Source organism: Hippopotamus amphibius, chromosome 4 (genome assembly GCF_030028045.1).
Source record: "Hippopotamus amphibius kiboko isolate mHipAmp2 chromosome 4, mHipAmp2.hap2, whole genome shotgun sequence".
Taxonomy (NCBI): domain Eukaryota; kingdom Metazoa; phylum Chordata; class Mammalia; order Artiodactyla; family Hippopotamidae; genus Hippopotamus; species Hippopotamus amphibius.
In genome coordinates this window covers 49,658,348-49,680,052 of record NC_080189.1, presented here as the reverse complement: position 1 = coordinate 49,680,052, position 21,705 = coordinate 49,658,348, and the positions used below count along the sequence as shown (strand labels likewise).

Below are 21,705 nucleotides of genomic sequence, written 5' to 3'. Positions count from 1 at the left end.
CATTTTTAAACTATCAGATTAAAAAAGAAATGTAAAGATAGTGTTGACAGGAGTATGAATACTTTCCTGCATTGTTGTTGGAAGTACAACCTGGTGAAAAAACTGGCAATGCCTAGCAGAACTGAAACGACATGTGCTCTCTGACCCAGCAATTCCATTTCTTAGAATATCTTTGATAAATCTGCATATACATGAAAAGACCTATGTTCAAGAAGATTCAGAGTAGCTTTTTTGTAATAGCAGAAGTTTGTCCACATAATAGAATACTTTGTAGTAATTAAAAAGTGTAAAATAAATATATTACATATTAAAAGATATTAAATTACATTAAATTAAAAAATAAGTTGCAAAAAAGAATCCCATTTCTGTTTTTTTAACAAGTGTGCATATGCATATACATGCAGTAAAATAGTCTTTAAATATTAAGATGCAGTCTTCAATTATAATATACGGAAGGAAGCTTTAAGAAAAAAAGGGAGAATCTTCATTTTGTTTTTAAAAAATTGGAGAAAAAATAAGCAAAAAAAAGAAAAGAAGGCAGAAATAAAAGTACACAAAGGAAGATTTTAAAAAGAAAGAGAAAAGTGGTAAGAAAAACTTATGGCCCTGTGAGTTCATATTTATGACTCATATCCTTACTTCCAAAAAAGATTTTGAGGTAGTTGATAAGATGACACAAACACAGAGATCATAAGCACTAAGAATAGGGAAAGCAGATCTCTCATGTTCACCACTGCATTCGCAGTGCCTAGCAGCAGATAGTACGGACTAAATAAATAAGTGTTAAGCTAAAGCTACACGTGAGAATGGAAACCATACGGAAGAAGGGAACGATGGAGAAAATAATGATTATTGCTGGGTCCCTTAGCTCTGAGTCTCCTAGTAACCTCAGTGAAAGAAAAATTTGATGCTGCGAGTCAATAATCTTCTACCAGGTACATCATGGTGGGAGGTCCTGCCAGGATCCCCCAAACCAGACTCTTCTGCATACTATACCTCACATAGTCACATACTCTTCTGCATACTATACCTCAGATAGTCACATACTCTTTTGCATACTATACCTCACATAGTCACACACTCTTTTGCATACTATACCTCACATAGTCAAAAACCTGTGTGCACTCCAGATACAACTGAGACCACCAAGTACTCTGATTCTGTCCCCTAATATCAGCAAAAAGAGGGGCTTAAGACCGTGAACACCTTTACTATTATGCTTTGCTTTGTTGCTCTGGACTACTTAAGCTATGAATACGTAAGAGGTAAAACATAAAAGATGAAGGAGCTGGAAAAGAGAGTTTCAGATCAAAAACTACAATTTATATTAATGCATATATGTGGAATCTAGAAAAATGGTACAGATCAACCGGTTTGCAAGGCAGAAATAGAGACACAGATGTAGAGAACAAACATGGAAACCAAGGGGGGAAACCGGGCGTGGGGGGGGGGAGTGGAGTGGGATTAATTAGGAGATTGGTATTGACATATATACACTAAAATGTATAAAACAGATGTCTAATAAAAAAATCAGATTGTATACTAAATATATGTAGTTTATTGTATGTCAATTATATCTCAATAAAACTTTTTAAAAGGGAAAAAACTACAATCTATTTTTAAGTTCCTATATTAATGTAAGGAAGGAACTATTAATGCAAACAACTGAAATGTAAAGATAATAAAAATTTGCAAATTGTCTCCACAGACTCAGTTCAGGCTCCAATTTTACTCCTAGTTGTGTCACAGCCGATCTAGAGCGAGAATCATCTAAGAAAGAAAGAAATGGTCTTCGCTTTTTTTTCTTTCTTTCTTTCTTTTCTTTTTTTTTGGCCATACCACACAGCTTGCTGGATCATAGTTCCCCGACCAGGGATCTAGCCCATGCCCTCGGCAGTGAAATTGTCTTCAAATGCCAGGTAATTTCGTTAGAATCTCCTATGTGTTTTTAGTAACAAGTTTATTTGTAAGGATGTTTCAATCGGTCAAAATTTATTTCAATACAGTAGCTAGGTGGTGGCCAATATCTTTCAGTTCCAGTGTAGATAAACCACAGTATGCATAAAAGCTAGAACTACAATTATCTACAAATACTACTAGTCAAATCAATCAGAATTAAACTAAAAAAGCTGTGGCCAAAGAGGGACATGCCTCTTAGGATATTAGAAACATGCACCAGGCAGTTTTTTAGCAATAAAACTAAGGATAGTTATGCTATAAAAGAGTTCAACACTGTGTCCCGTAAATAATCCTTCTGTGAACACAAGAGAATGGCACAACTGCTTTGCATTCATTCTTCTTTTATAAGATAGGGACCATCTTTCCTTATGCAGCCACCTCTCCCTGTAGCCTCTGAGAAGAAAGGTTTGACTACTTTTACCACTTATTTTACTTCAGACAAAACTGATCATCATTTCTAGCTTTTATTCCTAAACCTTCTTTTTTAAGGGAGGGGGAAAAGTCACAAGCATCAATGAGAAGTACACATTATTACTGTTGATCTGCTGATGGGCTTGTCTGTGCAATAGTTGGAATACTATGATTCCATTTTCTTCAGGAAACTGAAAGAAATAGTAATCTTTCCAGATCAAACTTCCACCAAGCAGTTTTAGTACAACATTTATCATACCTAGCAAAACCACTAGAGGACAACTCCATCTGCTACAACAAAACAGAGAAAGATAAAGGTCACCAAACACTTAATAGCACTTTCCAAAAAAAGGGCCATAAACCTAACACCACTGAAAGAGAAATGCAATCTGCACTCTGCAGACCTAGACAGGAATTGCTTCAATAGTATCTTTTTCCCTCTTCCTCACCATAAAAACTACCCACCCCTAGTTGTGATGTACAGATCTACATCCCAAGGCTCTTAGGAGATTAGGAACCCACAAGTACCAACAAAGACAGGAAACAAGGACTTCTTTCCCACACAAGCTTTATCACCATTTCATTTCAATAATTACGCAGAGTGAACATTGAAAGAAAAGCAAAGACTATGCCCACTCGGAAGCACAGCCAAGACAAAGTGGATACAACTCAAACTGGACATACAATAACATAATCACCCCTGTCAAACAAAGGTTAGATGTAGAACACCTTAAGAGAATATGAGATTGATCCCATCCATTTTAGATCATTACTGAGAAGGAATCATTAAGGAGCCCTTCAGAAAGCAATTACCGTATCAAAAATCTGTGTTCAGATATGCATGTGTGTATATATACACACACATACCAATAAGTCAAAGTTTGGGGTCCAGAGAAAAAAAGTTAATGAAATGCCTTCCTTGGGTTTAATTTAAAGAACGGTTAAAAGGAAGGAACTTGGAAGAAATTTCAGTAGAAAATGCAGGAAAAAACAGATGCAATTAGGTAAATTTTTCATCCTAAACTTTATTCTGAATCCTTTATATTTACACTTTTTTATTAGTTTTTAAAATTATGATTAAAATAAGCAGGAAAAAGGATAATAATGCAAATAAAATTAAACAGCAATTACTCAAAAGATCAGGTTTTGTTCTGTTTTTCTTTTTGTTTTTTAGGGAAGGTTTTAGAAAAGTTTTTCCTCAAAAAAGGGTTGCATGAAAAAATTAAAAATGGATGCTTGTTCCTGTCTTTGTAATTGTGTATATTGTGGTATCGTCATATAAAAAAATTCAAGAACATTTAAAATTCAGACATACGTAAAAGGAAGGTATATCACCTTCATTTTTGTTGCCAAGGGAAAACAATTTAAGTTACTATAAGATGTGGAGGACATCACAGAGAAAAATAACCTCATTTCTTAGATGTTAAAATTTTGTTTTGGCAGGATAGGGGAGAAGAACCAAATGAAGATGCACATCCACACAGATGCACATCTATGATTCTCAATGGAAAATAAGTGGGAAATAGGAAACGGCTACGGCATGAAACCACAAACAGCTCATTTTTCACAGTACCTTTTCCCCAGTTGTGACCCTCATATCCACATGACCATACTACAAATTAAAATGAAAGTCAGCAACTCCTTACTTTGGAATTTCTTTGACGTTTATTCTGGTGTTCAACTGTACTGCAAATATACTTAATAAGGAGTGGACATCAAAATTACCATTACAAAGCTGTTTTTCTCCTATTGTTAACTTTACATCTACATATAACTGATAATACATACAAATTCCCTAGTTCTCCGTTGTTCAACCACAAAACAGGTATTGTTCTTCTAGGTTCCATATCATTCTTTACCTCATTACTACAGTTTTCCCACATCACCTCGCCTTCATGAAAAGTGTCATATGTTCATATTCGCATACCTCCTAAAATATCACAGTTCCTCTTTTAAAGTCACAACCTCCATCTTCAAAAAAACACATCACTGGGGGGGCTCGAGGGGGGGGAGTCAAGGAAGGGAGGGAATACGGGGATATGTGTATAAAAACAGATGATTGAACCTGGTGTACCCCCCCTCCAAAAAAATAAATAAATAAATAAAAAAGTTAAAAACTCTTAAAAAAAAAAAAAAACACATCACCACTTAAAACTGATGCATAGATAAAGATCAAGAATTGCTCATTTTTTTCCAAGAGGAATCTCATGACCACAGGCCATTTTGGTTAGAAAAGATAACATCACTGAAGTCAGGCAAAGCTAATCTTGACCTTGCCATAATCAGATGACCCACTAAAGGTCCCTGCCAATACAACCAACAACAGGAAAAGAGAGCAAAACCACACAAAAATAACATTTGACTAACTTCCAGTTTTCATCACTAACCAGTTGGACAATTTTCTGACCAGCAATAATCGTTATTCCCTTGGAACTTCACCCCAGTAAAGATCAGGGTCAAAACACCCTTAAGAAAATTCTCTTTCCAAAAATTTCTTGCCAGTGTTCTCTGCTCTGCCTTTTCTATCCTTGCTTTTCACAGCAATCCATATAGTAAGCATTTCTGGAGATAATTAGGTAATCCTTAGAATAAGAACAAACTAAAATGAAAGAAGCTTCACATAAGACTTCCCAAATAACCTGGGAACTGGTACAAGGCTCTTCTTAAGTGTTCTGTGCTATAGTAACAACAATGGTGGTTTGTTTTTGCCCTGTTGAACACACCAATATAAGGGGAAGAAGGGCCTACTCATCACTCTTCTTTCCAAACTGCTGCCAATCATGCTTGAAACTAGAAATCTATGAGGATGAAACCAGACATATCACATTTGAAATTCTCACTCTTAGCATATTCAAAATAAGAGGTTAGGCGAGGTTCAGTTTGTTTTCCAAATATATACTAGCATTTCGCATTTCAGCGCCCTTGATCTTTACAAAATTCAGAGAAAAAGTGGCAAAGCAAAATGTCATAAATGTATTTTCTTATGGCTTTCAATGAAACCTATGTTTTATACTTAAGCTATGAGGAGCATGGGTTTGTTCGTTCATCTTTTTTAACTAATCTGAATTAGGTACAGGAAGTATCTTTCAGAGTTATCTTTAGAATAAAACTATTAAAAGACAGAGACATACACTTATACACCCCACACTACTCTTAAAGGCTTTCTGTAAAAGCTGTTGGGACAGATTTCTTTTAATAATATGACTGAAGAATTATGCATATTGAGAGGTATAAAAAATATGACAGGATCAAAACCATTAACTCTCAGTACATTATAATTCTTTCAGTAAAACACATGATAGTTGTAATGTCAAATTAGACTAAATACTGTACTTTATTATTATTGAGCAATAAACTCTGATACACTGTTAGTCATAAGTCTTAACCTTGAATACTATAAACATAACTAAAAAGAAGTATACATGCACACTGAAACTCATTATTTTTGTTAACGCCAATTTTTGGTATTTAAAAGTTGTATAAGTACATTTAACTAAATAATTTATTTTTTAAAATAAAAATTTTAAAACACAAGTTCAAAGAGTAATAAACATATGTGAAATTATCCTGTGTACTCATAACTTCGACTACATAGCTAAAAAGACACCCTCTAGCTCCTTTAAATCTTCCAAGGAAGTTATTTTAGAGGGTTTAAAACTTCTGGTTTTCACTTCTGGTTCCGCATTTTCTTGTTCCTTTTATTCTTGTAGTTAACTGGATTCAAGCATATAAGACCAAACTTTTTTAGTTGGTTAATAATTCCTCCTATATTGGGGGGAGGGGACTGAATGTGATATCAATGGAACATGAAAAAGTATTTGTTGATTTTGTTTTTAACTTTAAAAAAAAAAGCCTTTTTGTTATTCTAGCAACCAATGAAATTCCCAACTTAAAGGTACTGCTCCTTTCATATCTTAAAATCCTCTACCTAAAAAGTCTTCTTTTTGCTATATCAGGTTAATTCTTATAATAATTTCATGTTGTCATATCATTCGCTCCTAAATAAGCCTCAACCTCCACACTAAAATAATGAAGACAATCTGCATTTCATGAAGTTGTTATAAGGACTAAATGGTTTTAAATACACAAACCACCTAGCATGATAGCCTGACACACCAAAGGTACTTAATAAATATTAGCTGCCTTCTTCCAAATATTTCTGTATTATGGTTAAAGATATTTTGAATCCATTTACTGATAAGGCTATGTGCATTTTTAATGCTTTCCACTCCATTAAAATTGTCAGGTTTTTTCCAAGGAAGTGGAGGAGGGGAGGCAGCCGACAAAAACAAACAGAAAAACAACACAGATGGTGTTGCCCTTACTTTCATTCTTTTAAGTACTTTTTTTTAATAAACTTGACTTTTTATCCCTCTTGTCTATTTTTCCAAGAAGTAAAACTTTTCTTCGTCTTTTTGTTAAGAAATCAAGTCTAAAACAGCTGACATTCTGTGCCAAAAGTACACCTAAAAGTGAGCATGGTATATCATGGTTGCTGAACATTTTACAGTGTAAGGGCCTCATGCAGTCTCTTAAAAAAAAAAAAAAAGACTGAAGATTACTGATGACTAAGCATTCTCTCACAGATATGAATTATTTCACACCACTTGAAAGTTTCACTTGACTAATTTTATATGCAAACATACTTTCTCCTTCTTTACTCTCAATTCCGTTGTTCTTTAAACCACAGAATCCATTGATGACTGAACTCTTTGCATTCCAGTTCACTTCTCAACACCCCCTCTCTACCCCAACACCCACCCACCCCCAGGAGATGCTGGCATTGTTTGTGCGGAGTTGGAAACAATACACTTCCACTGCTGGTTAATTTACATCAGATTCGGCCAGGCCTGGGGAGCAGTGTGCGGTCTTTTTTCCCCGCTTTCTCCTCCCATTCCCTGATCCCTTTTTACAATTTAAATTATTCTTTTTAATTTAAAAATTTCCCGATGTTTTATTACCTTGGCAGCTTTACTTTTTCTCTGGATAGACTAAAAAAGGTAAGCTTAAACAATTTTTGTACGGTAAATGTCTTTTCTTTTTTTACACATGTATCTAACAACCAGAATCCATAGTGTTAAAACTACGATGATGTTGTTGCATTTTACCACACTAACCCATGTTTGGCACAATTTCGTTGTTTTTTGTAACATAAATATCAGCAGCCTCTTTATCAGCAGCTACACATGTGCTCCTGAAGGATATAAAAGAATCTGATGCTTGCTTTTGCTATTTTCATTCTTTATTTTAGAAAAGCATACAATATTATACATGCAAATACAGTTAAGTCATTGTTTCCTTGACCAATATTTATTTATAGAAAAGCACAAAATTCTTTAATTTCAAAAATCTAATATTAAAAATACTATGAAGTCTAAAAGCCAGCTTTTCTTTGAAAGCCACATTAACTGTCTCCTTGTCAGCAAAGTTACAGCTTAAAAAAATTTTTTTTCAGATATCTGAAAAAAAATTAAGTATGTTAAACTCTTTAATAAAATTTATAATTAAAGCCATCTCAGAGACCGAAATCCTAACTTTCCAACCAAAAAATTTCACTGAATTAAATATTTTATCTAAAATCAAATAAGTTAAACATGTTCCCTCAACAGTTTTAAAATAAGGTATGCAAAGACTCCCCAACATATGCAAATGATACAATTAAGAATCACATTTCAACCATTTAAATTTTAAAACACTTCCACCTATGAGATTCCAAAAGCATGAGTACATGGTTTTAACTTTTAATATTTACTTTCTGCACTATTTTCTCTTCTCTTCTCATCCCAGCTCCCCCTAGCCCCCAACACATACATAAAATAGATCATTTAGGCCAGTGGTATTTGAGTACATCGCCCCTCCTCCTTCACTTAGACAGTCTTGCCTTTTATATCTATGTGGAGGTTCCCATGGCAACACTCACTTACACCAAAACTATTTCCAACTGAAATGAGAGAAACCAAAATCTTAATGCTTCATTACTAGATTACACACACCCTAACGAGTAAGGATTTTTTTTCTATTATTTTTTAATGAAAAAAGTATATTTCTAGAATTTCAGAAAAAAAGTCATTTAATATTTTAGAAATAAGCAGAAGAATAGTTATTGTAGGCAACTGTAAATATATATGCATGAGATTTGCATGTGCTTATTCTTATTACATAAAACTGACATGCTGAGCCAGGAGGCTGACTCAATTATAAGTATAAATAGTACCTATAATTTTTACTAATCCAGCCTACTGTATCAAATTCTTTTCTTCCCCCTTAATGTTGGCTACATAGCTCACAAAAACCCTGGTGAGAAATTCTAACAAAAAAAGCCAAGAAGCAATTCATGGACAGCAGGAGGCAATTCCAGAACACAGGCACAATCTATAAAGAAAAATCACTACAGCTTTTTGATGTTAAATAAGTAGGAATATCCGCATATAACAAAGCTGAGAAGCAGACTGTTGTATCAAGTTTAAAAGTAAAATATTCAGTGTCAAATGTCATTGAGTACCTTTGTCTAGACTACTTTCAAATGTGAAATTTTCCTAATTTTTAAAACAAAGTTTTGTTTATAATACTAAAGGTTTGTATGTATTTAAGTTTTAGTACAACACATTACAATCAAGTTATTCAAAACATAGGAAAGGGGAGGGTTGGGTGTGTGTGTGTGTGTGTGTGTGTGTAAAAGCAGGAACAACAAGGTGGGAGGTCAAACATTTACTTTGAAAACATATATATTTCTTAATCAGGTTGCACACACTAAGAAGCCTCAGAGGAAAAGGGGAGAGTATAAAATGAGTAACATTTCATACAGCTTTTTGATAAATAATCAAAGCTAAGCATTAAACATCTCTCTGTACAGTGAACACATTTTTTAAAAGGATAAAAATCAACAGAATGTACACTGAACCTTATTTATTCTGAAAAATACTGTAGTACCTGAATACCTGTATTAATTTTTTCTGTACAGCTTATTAACTTATGTATGGGTTCATAAAAATAGAACACTAATATGTATTTTAATGAAAAAAATCTTTTTTATTAAAACTTGTAATGAAACTTTTTTCCTGCTTTTACATCATCACTTTCTTAAAATGAGCTGATTCAAAAGACTATAAAGACGCCCTCAAAACCAGTACAGGAAACTACAAGAATTTACTTTCCTAAAAACAGCTTTTAAGACATGAACATGAACTGCCTAATGAATCTCATAGTTAGGCTTGTGAAAAGGACCAACTTGCACCTTTCGGAGGTCTTTCCCTCTTTTTAAAAATTACCATACAGTGAAACCTGCTGACACTTTTTTTAATAAGGGCTGGGGCGGGTGTTGGTGGGAGGAGGGCAGTGATTTGCTGCATTGAGGGGTTTCTGCAACATTTGTGAGGGTTTTATAGGCAGGATCCTCTCTTGAATGTTTAGACAAGTAAAACAAAACCAAAACAAACAAACAAACAAACTGTTAAATGTTCATTTTATTTAAAAAAAAAGTCAATCCTCTGTAAATGTTTCAACATTTTAGTTTACTTTCGTTTCAAGATTAACCACCTAAAAAGGAACATTTGCAGCAGAGAGACATTTAATCAACCTTGATAACAGATGTATTTTTAAGATAACTTCAAAAGCAAAATCTATAAAAAGTATTATGACCTCTCCTGAACAAAAAAATATATTTTAAAATCCTCCCTTTTTCACAAGCAGGTTTGGATGCAATGCCACCTGGTGGCACAGAAAAAAAATTTTAACAAAGCTTAGGTTTTTAGAAACTGAGCTCTTCTATGAGACACAAACCACTCCTTTTGATTACTCTGCCTCGCTCCTGAACAAGTTATTCATCCTGTAGATTAACAATAACAGCTAATTTTTATTTTAAAACTTAAAAATTTTTAATCAATTAACTGCATGTGACAATTTCCTTAGTGTTTAAATATCATAAAGGACGCAAAACACTTTTTTCAAAAACCTAAACTGTACCAAGCTTTAATTTTTAAAAGATGAAATGCTTAAGAATTGGGGGTATAGGGATGGAGTAACTGAACTGCTTTGTAAAATTACACTGTATAATTAATTCCATGGTAAGAATGTTTTTATGGTGTGTTTTGGTGACCTTTTATTACCATCAAGTTCACAATGCTGGTGGGCTGCCTTTTAATCCCTCCGCAGACAAAGGCCCTAAATAAACACAGATCCCTTCCTGGGAAAAAGTCCACTCTGGTTAAATGGTAAGGAAATGAGTAAATCATTAGTAATCTTTAAAGCCAAAGCTATAAACTCAAGTTACCTTAAGTTGAAATGAAAGTGTCCTGCAAGAGTTTCAAAGTTCTGTCACAGATAGAAATCTCCAGCTCTTGACTCCAGACTAGGCGCCAGCTGATAAACAAACAATTTAAGTCAAGAGCTGGAGAATTCCCAGCTTTTTCATTTAATGGCTTTGGCCGGGAGTATTTACTGCCCCCAGTGTTATTCTCACTTAGCTCTAAGAGGGAAGGTAAGCTCATCATTATCTTAAAGCCCCACATGGGCAGCAGTCAGCTCACCTGATAGAGTTCCTCTTACTCTGTACCAGTTTGAGTCTCTACTAGAAGTGATGTAATAATGTAAACTAATTAGCGTCCTAGGTTGACTTTTTAACAGGATAAATAAATTTTGTTCAATATAGTTTATATTCCCACTTGGGGTAGTAACAATTCCAAAAAATTTAATTCAGCAGTTTTAATCCAAACTACCAGCTAAAATGGAGAAGGACAATGTAATGGCTCTCTTACTCCCCCACAAGCACCCATCCTGCCTCCCTCTACCCCGGGCTCTCACCCTTGTCCACTAGCCCTTGCATATTATATAAAGCAACTTTTCTGTATAAAATGTAGACTACTCATATTAACTTCAAAATACCCAGTGTTGCTGGGTTTATTTCCTAACAGAGCAGTGTGTAAGATTTAAGATGTAAATGCTCGATCATGAAAAGCTGTTGATTTTATGCGAGTACTAATAAGAATATAAAAGTACAGCCCAATTAAAGCCCATGAGATACCATCAAGTACTTCTAAATGCTGTTTTTAAAAGTTTGCTACTAAAGATTACAGATCTCAAAGTCAGAACTATACTGTTCCTTCTATTCCTTTCTCAAAATTGTCCTTTACTTTTAGAGAAAAATCTCATCTCTACTCAGGATTTTATGTCACAATAATTCTTTCAACTATCTGAGTGTTTGCAGATATTTGACAATTACAATAAATCAACTATCCTTCCTCTAGCTGCTTATCTAATGAAAAAATGCTGCAAGAAAACTTTTATAGCCTGAAGTAAAGGGTTAATGTGGCATAAATGCAAAGAAAAATTCTTTCTCTCCCACTTCTTAATTTTCAGAAAGTTTTATAAACCTATCTTGGCTGGAAAAGCAAATTAACTATTTCAGTATATGCCAAGACTATTTTTCTACTCTTTAATACATGGACGGAGTACATTAAAAATGTTGGCCACTTGAGAACAAGTATTACCCTCACACATAAGAATTAGTGGAAATGAAATATAATTAATGATAAAATCACTGTACGCCTGGCCTCATGTTATGTTTCACTCTAAACAAACAAACAAACAAACAAACAAAAAAGCTCCCTAAGAACAATGTTGTCTTAGAGACTGCAATGGATAAACATTCTGATGACCACAGCTAATAGTCAATAACTCAATAAAAAAAGATGTCAGGTACAAATCTTAAAATTCTTAATACTCTTCTAAAAGAGTCCACATGTCTCCATCACAGGATGTAACCTGAGCTAAACACAAAATGACAACAAAACCCCTCTACCTTCAGGTCAAGTTAAATTACTTAAGGCAGAAGAGAGATGGTAAGTTGGTTATCATACCTTCATTGGTCATGCTGGAAGGATGGCTACTGTGAAATGTGCACGTATATTTAAATTTTTCACAAAGCACCTCAAGTAATGCAAAATAAAATAGAATTGTATGGCAAATATACACAGAGAAGGACTTCAACTTAAAATATTTTTCATCTACTAACATTATCAAACTTTCTTTAAGAAAATTAGACATCTAAAAAACTGCAAATAAGTCTGATAAGAGCTTGATTGTGATGACAAGGCCCTTGTCAAATTCTTAATTCCACTGCCTCCCCCCACTTCACCCCCAGAAGCTATCCAGGGATCACAAACAAAATAAAGACATGTAATACATAAGGGGTACGAGAACTAATTTCACACTGCTTAGGAATTAATAGATGTTAATGAAAAATAAATTATACGCAATTAATAGCGTGAGGGGTTTATTTACTAAATCTACGTCACTTTTATATGAACACTGCTAAGCAATCCTGAACTATGTGACCAGACCCAATTGTGTCTGGTCTGACTTGCATCCTGAATGGCAATTAAAGGACATTAAAAATACCTTGGGATTACTTGAGGCAGGACCCCTGCCTTAACCACGCACTTTCCAACAGAACCACGTGAGGAGAACACGGTGTCCCTCCACCACAGGACAGAGCCTGGCAAGAGCAACTCTGGTAACTGTTACTTCACTGGAAATTGCAATGCAGTTAAAATCCGGTCTGCAGATTTGGAGATGAGGGAATCACAAACGGCAAGAGAGTAAATTCTTAGAAATAAACTAGGTTCTCGTTAGCAACAATAATTACTAACAATAATTGACAGCAATAATACAAACACGGAGCGAACTGATCACCTTGTGTTCTCTTCTGCTGTTTTCTTAGGAGACAAGTTATTAAAGCTGCCTCAACCATGTGATCATGGGCAGTGAGTCAGCAGCCTTCTCTAAACACGTTAAGAACTCATTAACACCTTATATAGGGACTCTTGTCCATGACAACTGTTGTAAGGGCGTCTCAGGCATGCCAAAGGATGTAATAAGGGGTTTTTATGGGTACCTCTTCTTTGGGACTAATTTCAAAGCAATCCTCGGAATTTATTTACCAAACATTCCTGAACCACTTCGTGCAAACTGGAGAAAATCCCAGGCAAAAGGTATTCTCCGAAGACAGAAAGGATACTTAATGGATACAGGGTGATAAGTAAAATTATGGGTAAATGTAAATGGTTAATATAATTAACCCATATACTCATACTCATGAACCTTATGTCATTTCTAAGGAAATGGATTTGTCCATTAAGTTAAAGAAAATTTTAATTATTTGAGTTACTAAAGCTTTACATACCGTCAAATCAGACCAAGGAATGGCTTACTTTAATATTTTTCAAGATAGAATAATCGAAGTCTCTGATACGTAAATCAATGCCACAAAGTACTTTTAAATTTTATAATAAATAATAGAAATTGTTCATTTTAAAACAACTAAAGGGATTAACTTTAAAATGAAAATGAATTATCTTAATCATGTTAAACCAACTTATTTCAAAACGTTAAAAAAAATGTTACTGAGGTAAGACTAAAATCTAAGAATAAATACTGCACACAATACTACTGTGTAATCAAACAGCTTTTGAGAGCATCAACGACCTAACGTGATAGCCCTTCCTCCTCCACACATTCTAAACCACGGCAAATTCAGTTATATGAAATTTAGTAAAAGAATTTGCTTTTGGACAGAAATAGCAATGTATCAGCCCAAAGCCAAGTAAAATTGCCAAGTTATAAACCTCTCTAAGAAAATGTTTTAATGGAAATGCCAACAGATCTTTAACCATAATGGTGTTAGGTGCCAAGATATAAATAATTTTTGTTTTTGTGCTCCCTTTACCATAAATTAGATACAGGTCAAGTGGAGAAACAGTAGGTATCTAGTTCAGTGAGCAGTAAAGGCCAAGACTTGCACACTTTAAAAACAATAATGGGGTCTATATGAGACTTCCATTGAAGAATTTAGCAAGTCTAGCTCTCTAAGAGAAACTCCTTAATAGGTTTTGTGCTTACTATTCCATACTCAAACAAATTACTAAAACTTAACCCAGCCAAGTAGAGTATAAAATCTGGTTTCCTGGTTGGGAACTGTTATACAAACACACACACACAAGTTCAATTACTTAATTTTGACATTAATCCCTAACCGGAGCAATACAGTTTAGCAAATCAATGAGGCCTGCCAGCACAGAAAGCCTTGGGCAAGGGCTACTTTACAGTCACTTCAACTCGAGTTTTCTCTGCAGACCTACACATACACTAGGCAATCAGTGAGCTTATTCTTCAATTATTCAAGCACAGTCAAGCGCTTTAATTATGCCCTTGGAGCAGACTGCACAATATTTAGTCATTAGTCACAAACAATAGTTTTTAATTTACTTTATGTCTAGCATTCATTATACAAGAGAGTTGATCAAACTGGAACTAACTCTGTGGTAACAGACCCACTCCACACTAAAAAAAAAAAAAAAAAACGCATGTGTCCAAACTGGTGTGACTAAACATTTCACATTAAGGGATTACAACTTTTGAAAAGATGTGATTTACACAAGACAGATAAACAGATTAGGGCATCGGGTACTTATGAGGCCAGTGTCATGGGCTAATAGAGAGCCTGGTTAACTTTACTTTGATAACCACAAACTGTTAAACAAAGGCATGGTATTAGACATATGGGGAGTCAATGTATAGATGATTCAGTTTAACTAACTCTGAGTGAAACTACCTGCTAAATCCTAGCTATGCAAAGATAAATCTTCCACAAACATACCAAGCTCGTTCATGCCTCAGAACCCTCACAGAGCACCTCCCTTCACTGAGAACACTCTTCCCCTGGACCTGAACATTCAGATCTCTGCTTAAATGTCCCTTCCCCAGAGAAGGCATCCTGTCCACTCTATGTAAAAGGGCCCTCCCCTTAGTCTCTGTCTCCTTAACTATTTACTCTGCATATTTTCCTTCATAGTACTTATTGATGAAATTATTCTTGTTTACTTGTTTATACTCTCTATTCCTACCAAATCATAAGCTCCGTGAGGCAAAAGACGTTGACTATCTTTAAAGCTCTAACTCTAGTACCTAGAACATACCTAGTACATAAGAAGTACTCAATAAATGTTTATTATATGAAGTGAAGAATGAAGCATATCCCTTGTAATCAAGGTGCTGTCAGCCTAATAAAGAGGATTAGAATGTATAATCAGAAAACAATATACAATCTTGTAAGAATTATATAAATACAACAATTTAAGGACAAGACATTTCACTAAAAAAAAAAAAAATGAAGACCTTCATTTTTAGTTATTACTTTTAAGTTCCAGGCTCTCCCTAATATCCAAGTGAACTTCTTTTAATTTATCAACAGAAGTACAACAGAAAATGAAACTAAAGGTGGTAGGAGAATTATATGAACTAACCAATTTCTTTTCTTCCTTGATTAAAGAATATTTACTAAAGAACCGTCAAATCTAATTCCAAATTCCATTGGTTCCCCTTGGATATAACCGGGGATCATCTGTAACATTTCTAGCTGATCTTTAACATACATTTTCCATCTTCAGAAATAAATATCCTTCTCTAGCCCTACAGTCAGCTGTATAAATCAGATCTGGTGTTACTCTCTCTCTTTACATATCCATAAAGGTGAATATAAGACAAAAGTCAAATTAAGTATGAATAGCCACCCCACAAGGGACAAAGAGTAGGAGAAACACACAAGAACTTCCTAAACTGGGAGAGGGGTACACATGGGCTCGATGTATACTTATACTTTGTACCTTTGTAATTTTATAAACATTTTGTATATAAATTCAACATTTAACAAAAACTGAATAAAAAAAGTTATTCCCCGTATTCAAAAAGCTTAAACCCTAGAGGAGGAAGAGAATCAATGCCTATAAGTATAATGTAATGTAGGCTTTGATAAAAGCATGTACAGTTTGATAGCTTTAAAAGGAAGTACTGAGTCAGTGAAGGCATACCAAAGTATAAAGTATTATCTATGCTACAAAGTGATAACTGTTCAAGTATAAAAGTTAGTCACGTTGGTTTCAGGATGATAATTATAACAGTTTAAGCATCACCTGCTTTTGATTTTTTAAAAAGTCACGTGGAACGTAAATAAAGGTGTATTATTTGTAATAAGGATGGTATGTAGAAATGCTGCTATAATAATGAAACCTGAGGAAAACCTTCAATATGTTACTCCATGGGCTGGTAAAATGATACAGTAATGATTCTCTTCATTTCACTCCCCAGAATAAAAGCAGAAAGCAGAGGAAGGGGCTAGATTGAAGAAACGAATCACTGTCTCAAAAATCTATACAACATCAAGTTCATCTGGGTTAAAAAAAGCTTCTCTTTAAAATGTTAATCACAGAATAAGGATGATGTTCCCATTTTAATTTTTAGAATACTACTGTATTTGTAGCTAACATCTATATATAAAGACACAAAAACATTTTTTTAAGTCTAAGATAAACAAATGAGGGGTGAGGGAAAAGGGATAGAAATGGGGAAAATTTAAGGTTTTATTCAAATTACCTCAAGTAATCCATGTTTTAAGACTGACAAATATAGAACCTCTATAAAATTGTGATCCCATTTTGAGTATCTAACCCATGCTTTTTCCAGGTCCCTTTTCCTTAATTTTATTTAGTTAAAACATAAATGATTTTTATTTTATTTTTTTCCCCTGTTTTTTTGTTTTGGTTAATTTTTTTAAGCTCTTTATTTGAATGTAATTGCCTTACATTGTTATGCCAGTTTTTGGTGTATAACAAAGTGAATCAGCTGTATTTATACATATATTCCTGTATCCCCTCCCTCCTGCGACTCCCTCCCACTCCCCCTATCCCAGACCTCTAAGTCATCACCCATCATTGAGCTGATCTCCCTGTGTTATGCAGCAGCTTCCCACTAGCTATTTTACATTTGGTAGTGTATATATGTCAATGCTACTCTCTCACTTTGTCCCAGCTTCCCCCCTCCTCGTGTCCTCAAGTCTGTTCTCTATATCCGCATCTTTATTCTTGCCCTGTCACTGAGTTCATCAGTACCATTTTTTTAGATTCCATATATATGAGTTAGCATATGGTATTTGTTTTTCTCTTTCTGGCTTACTTTGCTCTGTATGACAGACTCTAGGTCCATCTACCTCACTACAAATAACTCAATTTCATTCTTTTCTATGGCTGAGTAATATTCTATTGTATATATGTGCCACGTCTTCTTCACCCTATAAATGATTTTTAAACCAGCCAACTCTAAGTTACAGAAAGTTTCCTCTATTTTATTCTGAGATAGTGAAACATTTTTAACCTATCATATTAAAAATATAAAGAGAATAACTATGAGAAGACAAACATAAGCTTCTATTATATACTGGCCAATCTCATAATGGTCATGTTTCAACCAATAAATTATCACAAACCATCTCTACACAAAGCTTTCAATCTATAATACAGATCAGATTCAAGTGTATTCACTATTACAAATTAGCATTTTTTTCACTCTAAAACTATAAAAGTAGGTTTAAAAATAGCTTGATAAAAACAAGGAGTAATTTCAAAGTTTTAACACAAAAAAGACTATATGGGATCACAATTTTATAGACATTCTATAAAATAACGCTGAAAAATCAAGTTGGTATTTTTCATTATCAAATGATAACTTCAGACTATAATCTTGAAGCAAAAGAAGATCAACCAACAGCAAGATCATATGTACCATATCAATTTTCAAATTAAATCACAGAACTACTCAAAGAAAGCACTGTACAGTTTATTAAATCTACTCTATAAAAAACAAAAACCAACATCAAGCTTAAAACTGCTTATTAGTACTTTATGATCAAGGATCCATACCACATTTTTTTTAATTTAGTCTGCACCAGGTCTTTAGTTGCAGCATGTGGGATCTTCAGTTGCCATACCACATTACAAATCTTTACACCTAAAATCCTGCTTAACCAAGTCAATCTAACAATTATAGGGGCTAAAAATTATTTATACCTCTACCTATACTCAAAAGTGGTTTGGGGGACTTCCCTGGTGACACAGTGGTTAAGAAGCTGCCTGCCAATGCTGGGGACACAAGTTCGATTCCTGGTCCAGAAAGATCTCACGTGCCTCCGAGCAACTAAGCCCACGTGCCACAACTACTGAGCCTGAGCTCTAGAGCCCTCGAGCCCTGACTACTGAAGCCCACATGCCTAGAGCCCGTGCTCCACAACAAGAGAAGCCACCACAGTGAGAAGCCTGCGCACCACGACAAAGAGTAGCCTCCACTTGCGGCAACCAGAGAAAGCCCACGTGCAGCAACGAAGACCCAACGCAGCCAAGAATAAATTAATAAATTAATTTTTTAAAAAAAGTGGTTCAGGATATAAGATACCTTTATAAGATGATTAGGTTCTTTATGAAAAAAAAAAGAAACTGACAAATTATTATATTTTATTATCTTTTAATTCCAAAGCCAACAATTGAGTTTAATATAATAGGAATAAAATTGCTACTCCACTGTCTACTGCGATATTGCTATAATTACATATATATTTATGTGTATATGTATGCAAACATGTGTGTATAGGCATGTATATTATATTTGATTATACAGTAATTTTAGAAAATTTGGAAATTATGGAAAATCATAATATCCATAATCCTGCCATTCCAAAATACCCAGATACCTGCTATTAATGTTTTACATAATATTAAGCTTTTGGAATTTTATTAGTGGGTCTCCTCGTCCTCTGATTGAGATGATGATGATTTATTAAATATGTCAAAGTGGTGAAATTTATTTATTTATAGACTTCCTAATATTAAGCCATCTGCACATACATGAGATAAATCAAACTTGGTTGTAGCGTTTGATCTCTTTCATACATGGTTGGATTTAGTTTGCTAATATATTTCATAAAGTTTTTACTTCTATATTCATGACTGATGTAGATCTATAGTTTTCCTCTCTAATAATGCTTCTGTCTGGTTGAAGTACTGGAGTTAATACACGTCTTACAAAATGATTTGAGAATCATTTCCTCTTTTTCTATTGACTAGAAAAGTTCATTTAAAATTGAAATGGTCTGCTCCATGAAATTTTGGTAACACTCATCTGTAAAATCACCTGGGCCTAATGTATTCCCTAATGAAATTATTTTTTCTTTTTTGCCTCTTCTTCAGTTTCTTTAATAGTTACAAGATTATTCAGGCTAATTACTTCTTGAATCTGTTCTGAGAAGTTAATGTTTTCTAGGAATTGATCTACCCCTACCTACAGCAATTTGGACCAAAAATTCACAGCTCTTCAAAGTTGTAACATCCTTTTATCTGAATTTAGAACAAGCATTGTATTTTGAGAGTACTAAGTAATGTAAGTCAGTTTTGCTTTCTTTTTACTTTTGATGAGGAAATTGAGAATCTGCAATAGCTCTAAAAATAACTGGATATATCTTGGGTACCACAGAATTGTAACGGTTACTTCTGACAAACAGAATAGATGTGCATACATTTTAGCTACCACTTACCACCAGAAACAGGGGCATCCATGAAAACTGCTCCCATTTTCTCAACTTCTTTGGCCAATTCTTTCGAAACCATAGGATCAATAGTACTGGAATCTATTAATAGTGAGCCTTTCTTCACTTTTCTAAGTAAACAAACAGAAATATAGTTTCAAAAAGTATAGTTTACAACTCTGAATACACATTTCATGCAACTACCTACAGAATCAGAATCTGCTAAAAGCCACCAGATATCAAGGAGGTCTTTGGTTTAACATTAAAAACATTATTAGGACTTCCCTGGTGGTGCAGTGGTTAAGAATCCGCCTGCCAATGCAGGGGATGTGGGTTCGACCCCTGCTCCAGGAAGATCCCCCATGCCATGGAGCAACTAAGCCCGTGCGCCACAACTACTGAGGCTGCGTGCTGCATCTACTGAAGCCTGTGCACCTAGAGCCCGTGCTTTGCAACAAGGGAAGCCACCTCAATAAGAAGTCCACACACCACAATGAAGAGTAGCTGCTGCTGTCCACAAATACAGAAAGCCCATGTGCAGCAATGAAGACCCAACGCAGCCAATAAAATTAAAAAATAAATTTTAAAAATAATTTAAAAGAAATTTATTAGAACTGGTTCAAAATCTCAAATTCATTTTCAGATCAATTATAGTTCAAAGTAAAACTCACAAGCTATTTCAAACAAACCGAAATAATCTAATAAGCTATATGGTATAAATTCTGGTTTCAGGTGAAATACACACTAACCATAATAATATAGGTAAGCTAAGATGTAAACAATTTAACATACCGATTAACTTTAAAAGGGCTATTTTGTAGGATTTAAATTTTTGTTTGTAAAGTAGTTGGGTCTCTTTAAAAAGTAATTTACTTGTCTTTAACAAGCCATATTGCAAATTTCACATATCCATTTCATTTCCACTAGGTAGAATAAACATAAGCAATTAAAATTTAGCCATTTGCTTTAGGATGGCATACTCTTTAATAACTGCAACTTTGTAAAGACAAAATAAAACATTAAACAGGCAGAAAGAAAAATATAGGAATGGACCTAGAAACCTCAGAGTCTTTTTTTTTTTTTTTCATCTGACTGGTTCACAAGTCACTTTATTCCAGTATACAAAACATCTCTTGGCACACTGTAGATATACAATAAATATTTCTTGAATGAGTGCATGGATGAATTATTCTAAACTCTCTCACACAGTCTTTTTGTTCTTTATGGTAAATTTATATACAAACATTAGTAAAAGGGGGAAGTAGTCTTTTCATATATAATACTTTACATCAATATTTAAATGGCATTCTTAAAGTAAAACAGTTTTGCTTGCACTGTAAGTGCAGCCCATATACCTATATAGTTCCCTTACAGTCTATAATCTATGCCTATCTTTACTGGCTTGGAAACTGACCTAAATTATAATTTATTTAAAGGGCTATGGCTAACCTTTAATTCAAACTTCCCAAAGTTCTTACTACAGATAAACCTAGAGGACGTTTAATCATAACTATGATTGGAAAATCAGAGCTGAATAAATACAAATATTGAAGGGGAAATAGAAAATCAGTGCTAAAAACTTTATAAAAAAGAAATTTTTTTTCTATGGAAAAAAACAGCACACAAAATGCTTTAAACAATTTTAGACATATGAATTGATCTGGTCCAAAGGCAAAGACTGGGTATGTTCCACAGAAAAGAAATAGCACACTCTGTTATAGATCACCTCAGTATGTGGAGTTCCACTTTACACACCCTAAAATACCAGAATGAAGTCTACACAGTATTCTATGATATTAACATTTTTAAGATCTTAAAGCTTTAAGCAAATAGAGAATCGTCTCAAAAATTATACATGCACAGGGAGTGGGGAAATGATCCTGACCCAGAAGAAAATAAAGAACTACCCATAAGAAGCAAATTACAGTTCAATA

General features: G+C 34.2%; 1 protein-coding gene across 2 annotated transcripts in view; it reads right to left on the bottom strand.

The window, feature by feature from the left end:
- Positions 1-21,705, bottom strand: part of HIBADH (3-hydroxyisobutyrate dehydrogenase) — a 104,858-nt gene that overhangs the window by 60,142 nt on the left and 23,011 nt on the right. For both annotated transcript variants that reach the window (XM_057731216.1, XM_057731217.1), the window contains one exon: positions 19,781-19,902. In XM_057731216.1, the coding sequence (XP_057587199.1) occupies positions 19,781-19,902 (122 nt within the window). The remainder of the gene's footprint in view (positions 1-19,780; positions 19,903-21,705) is intronic.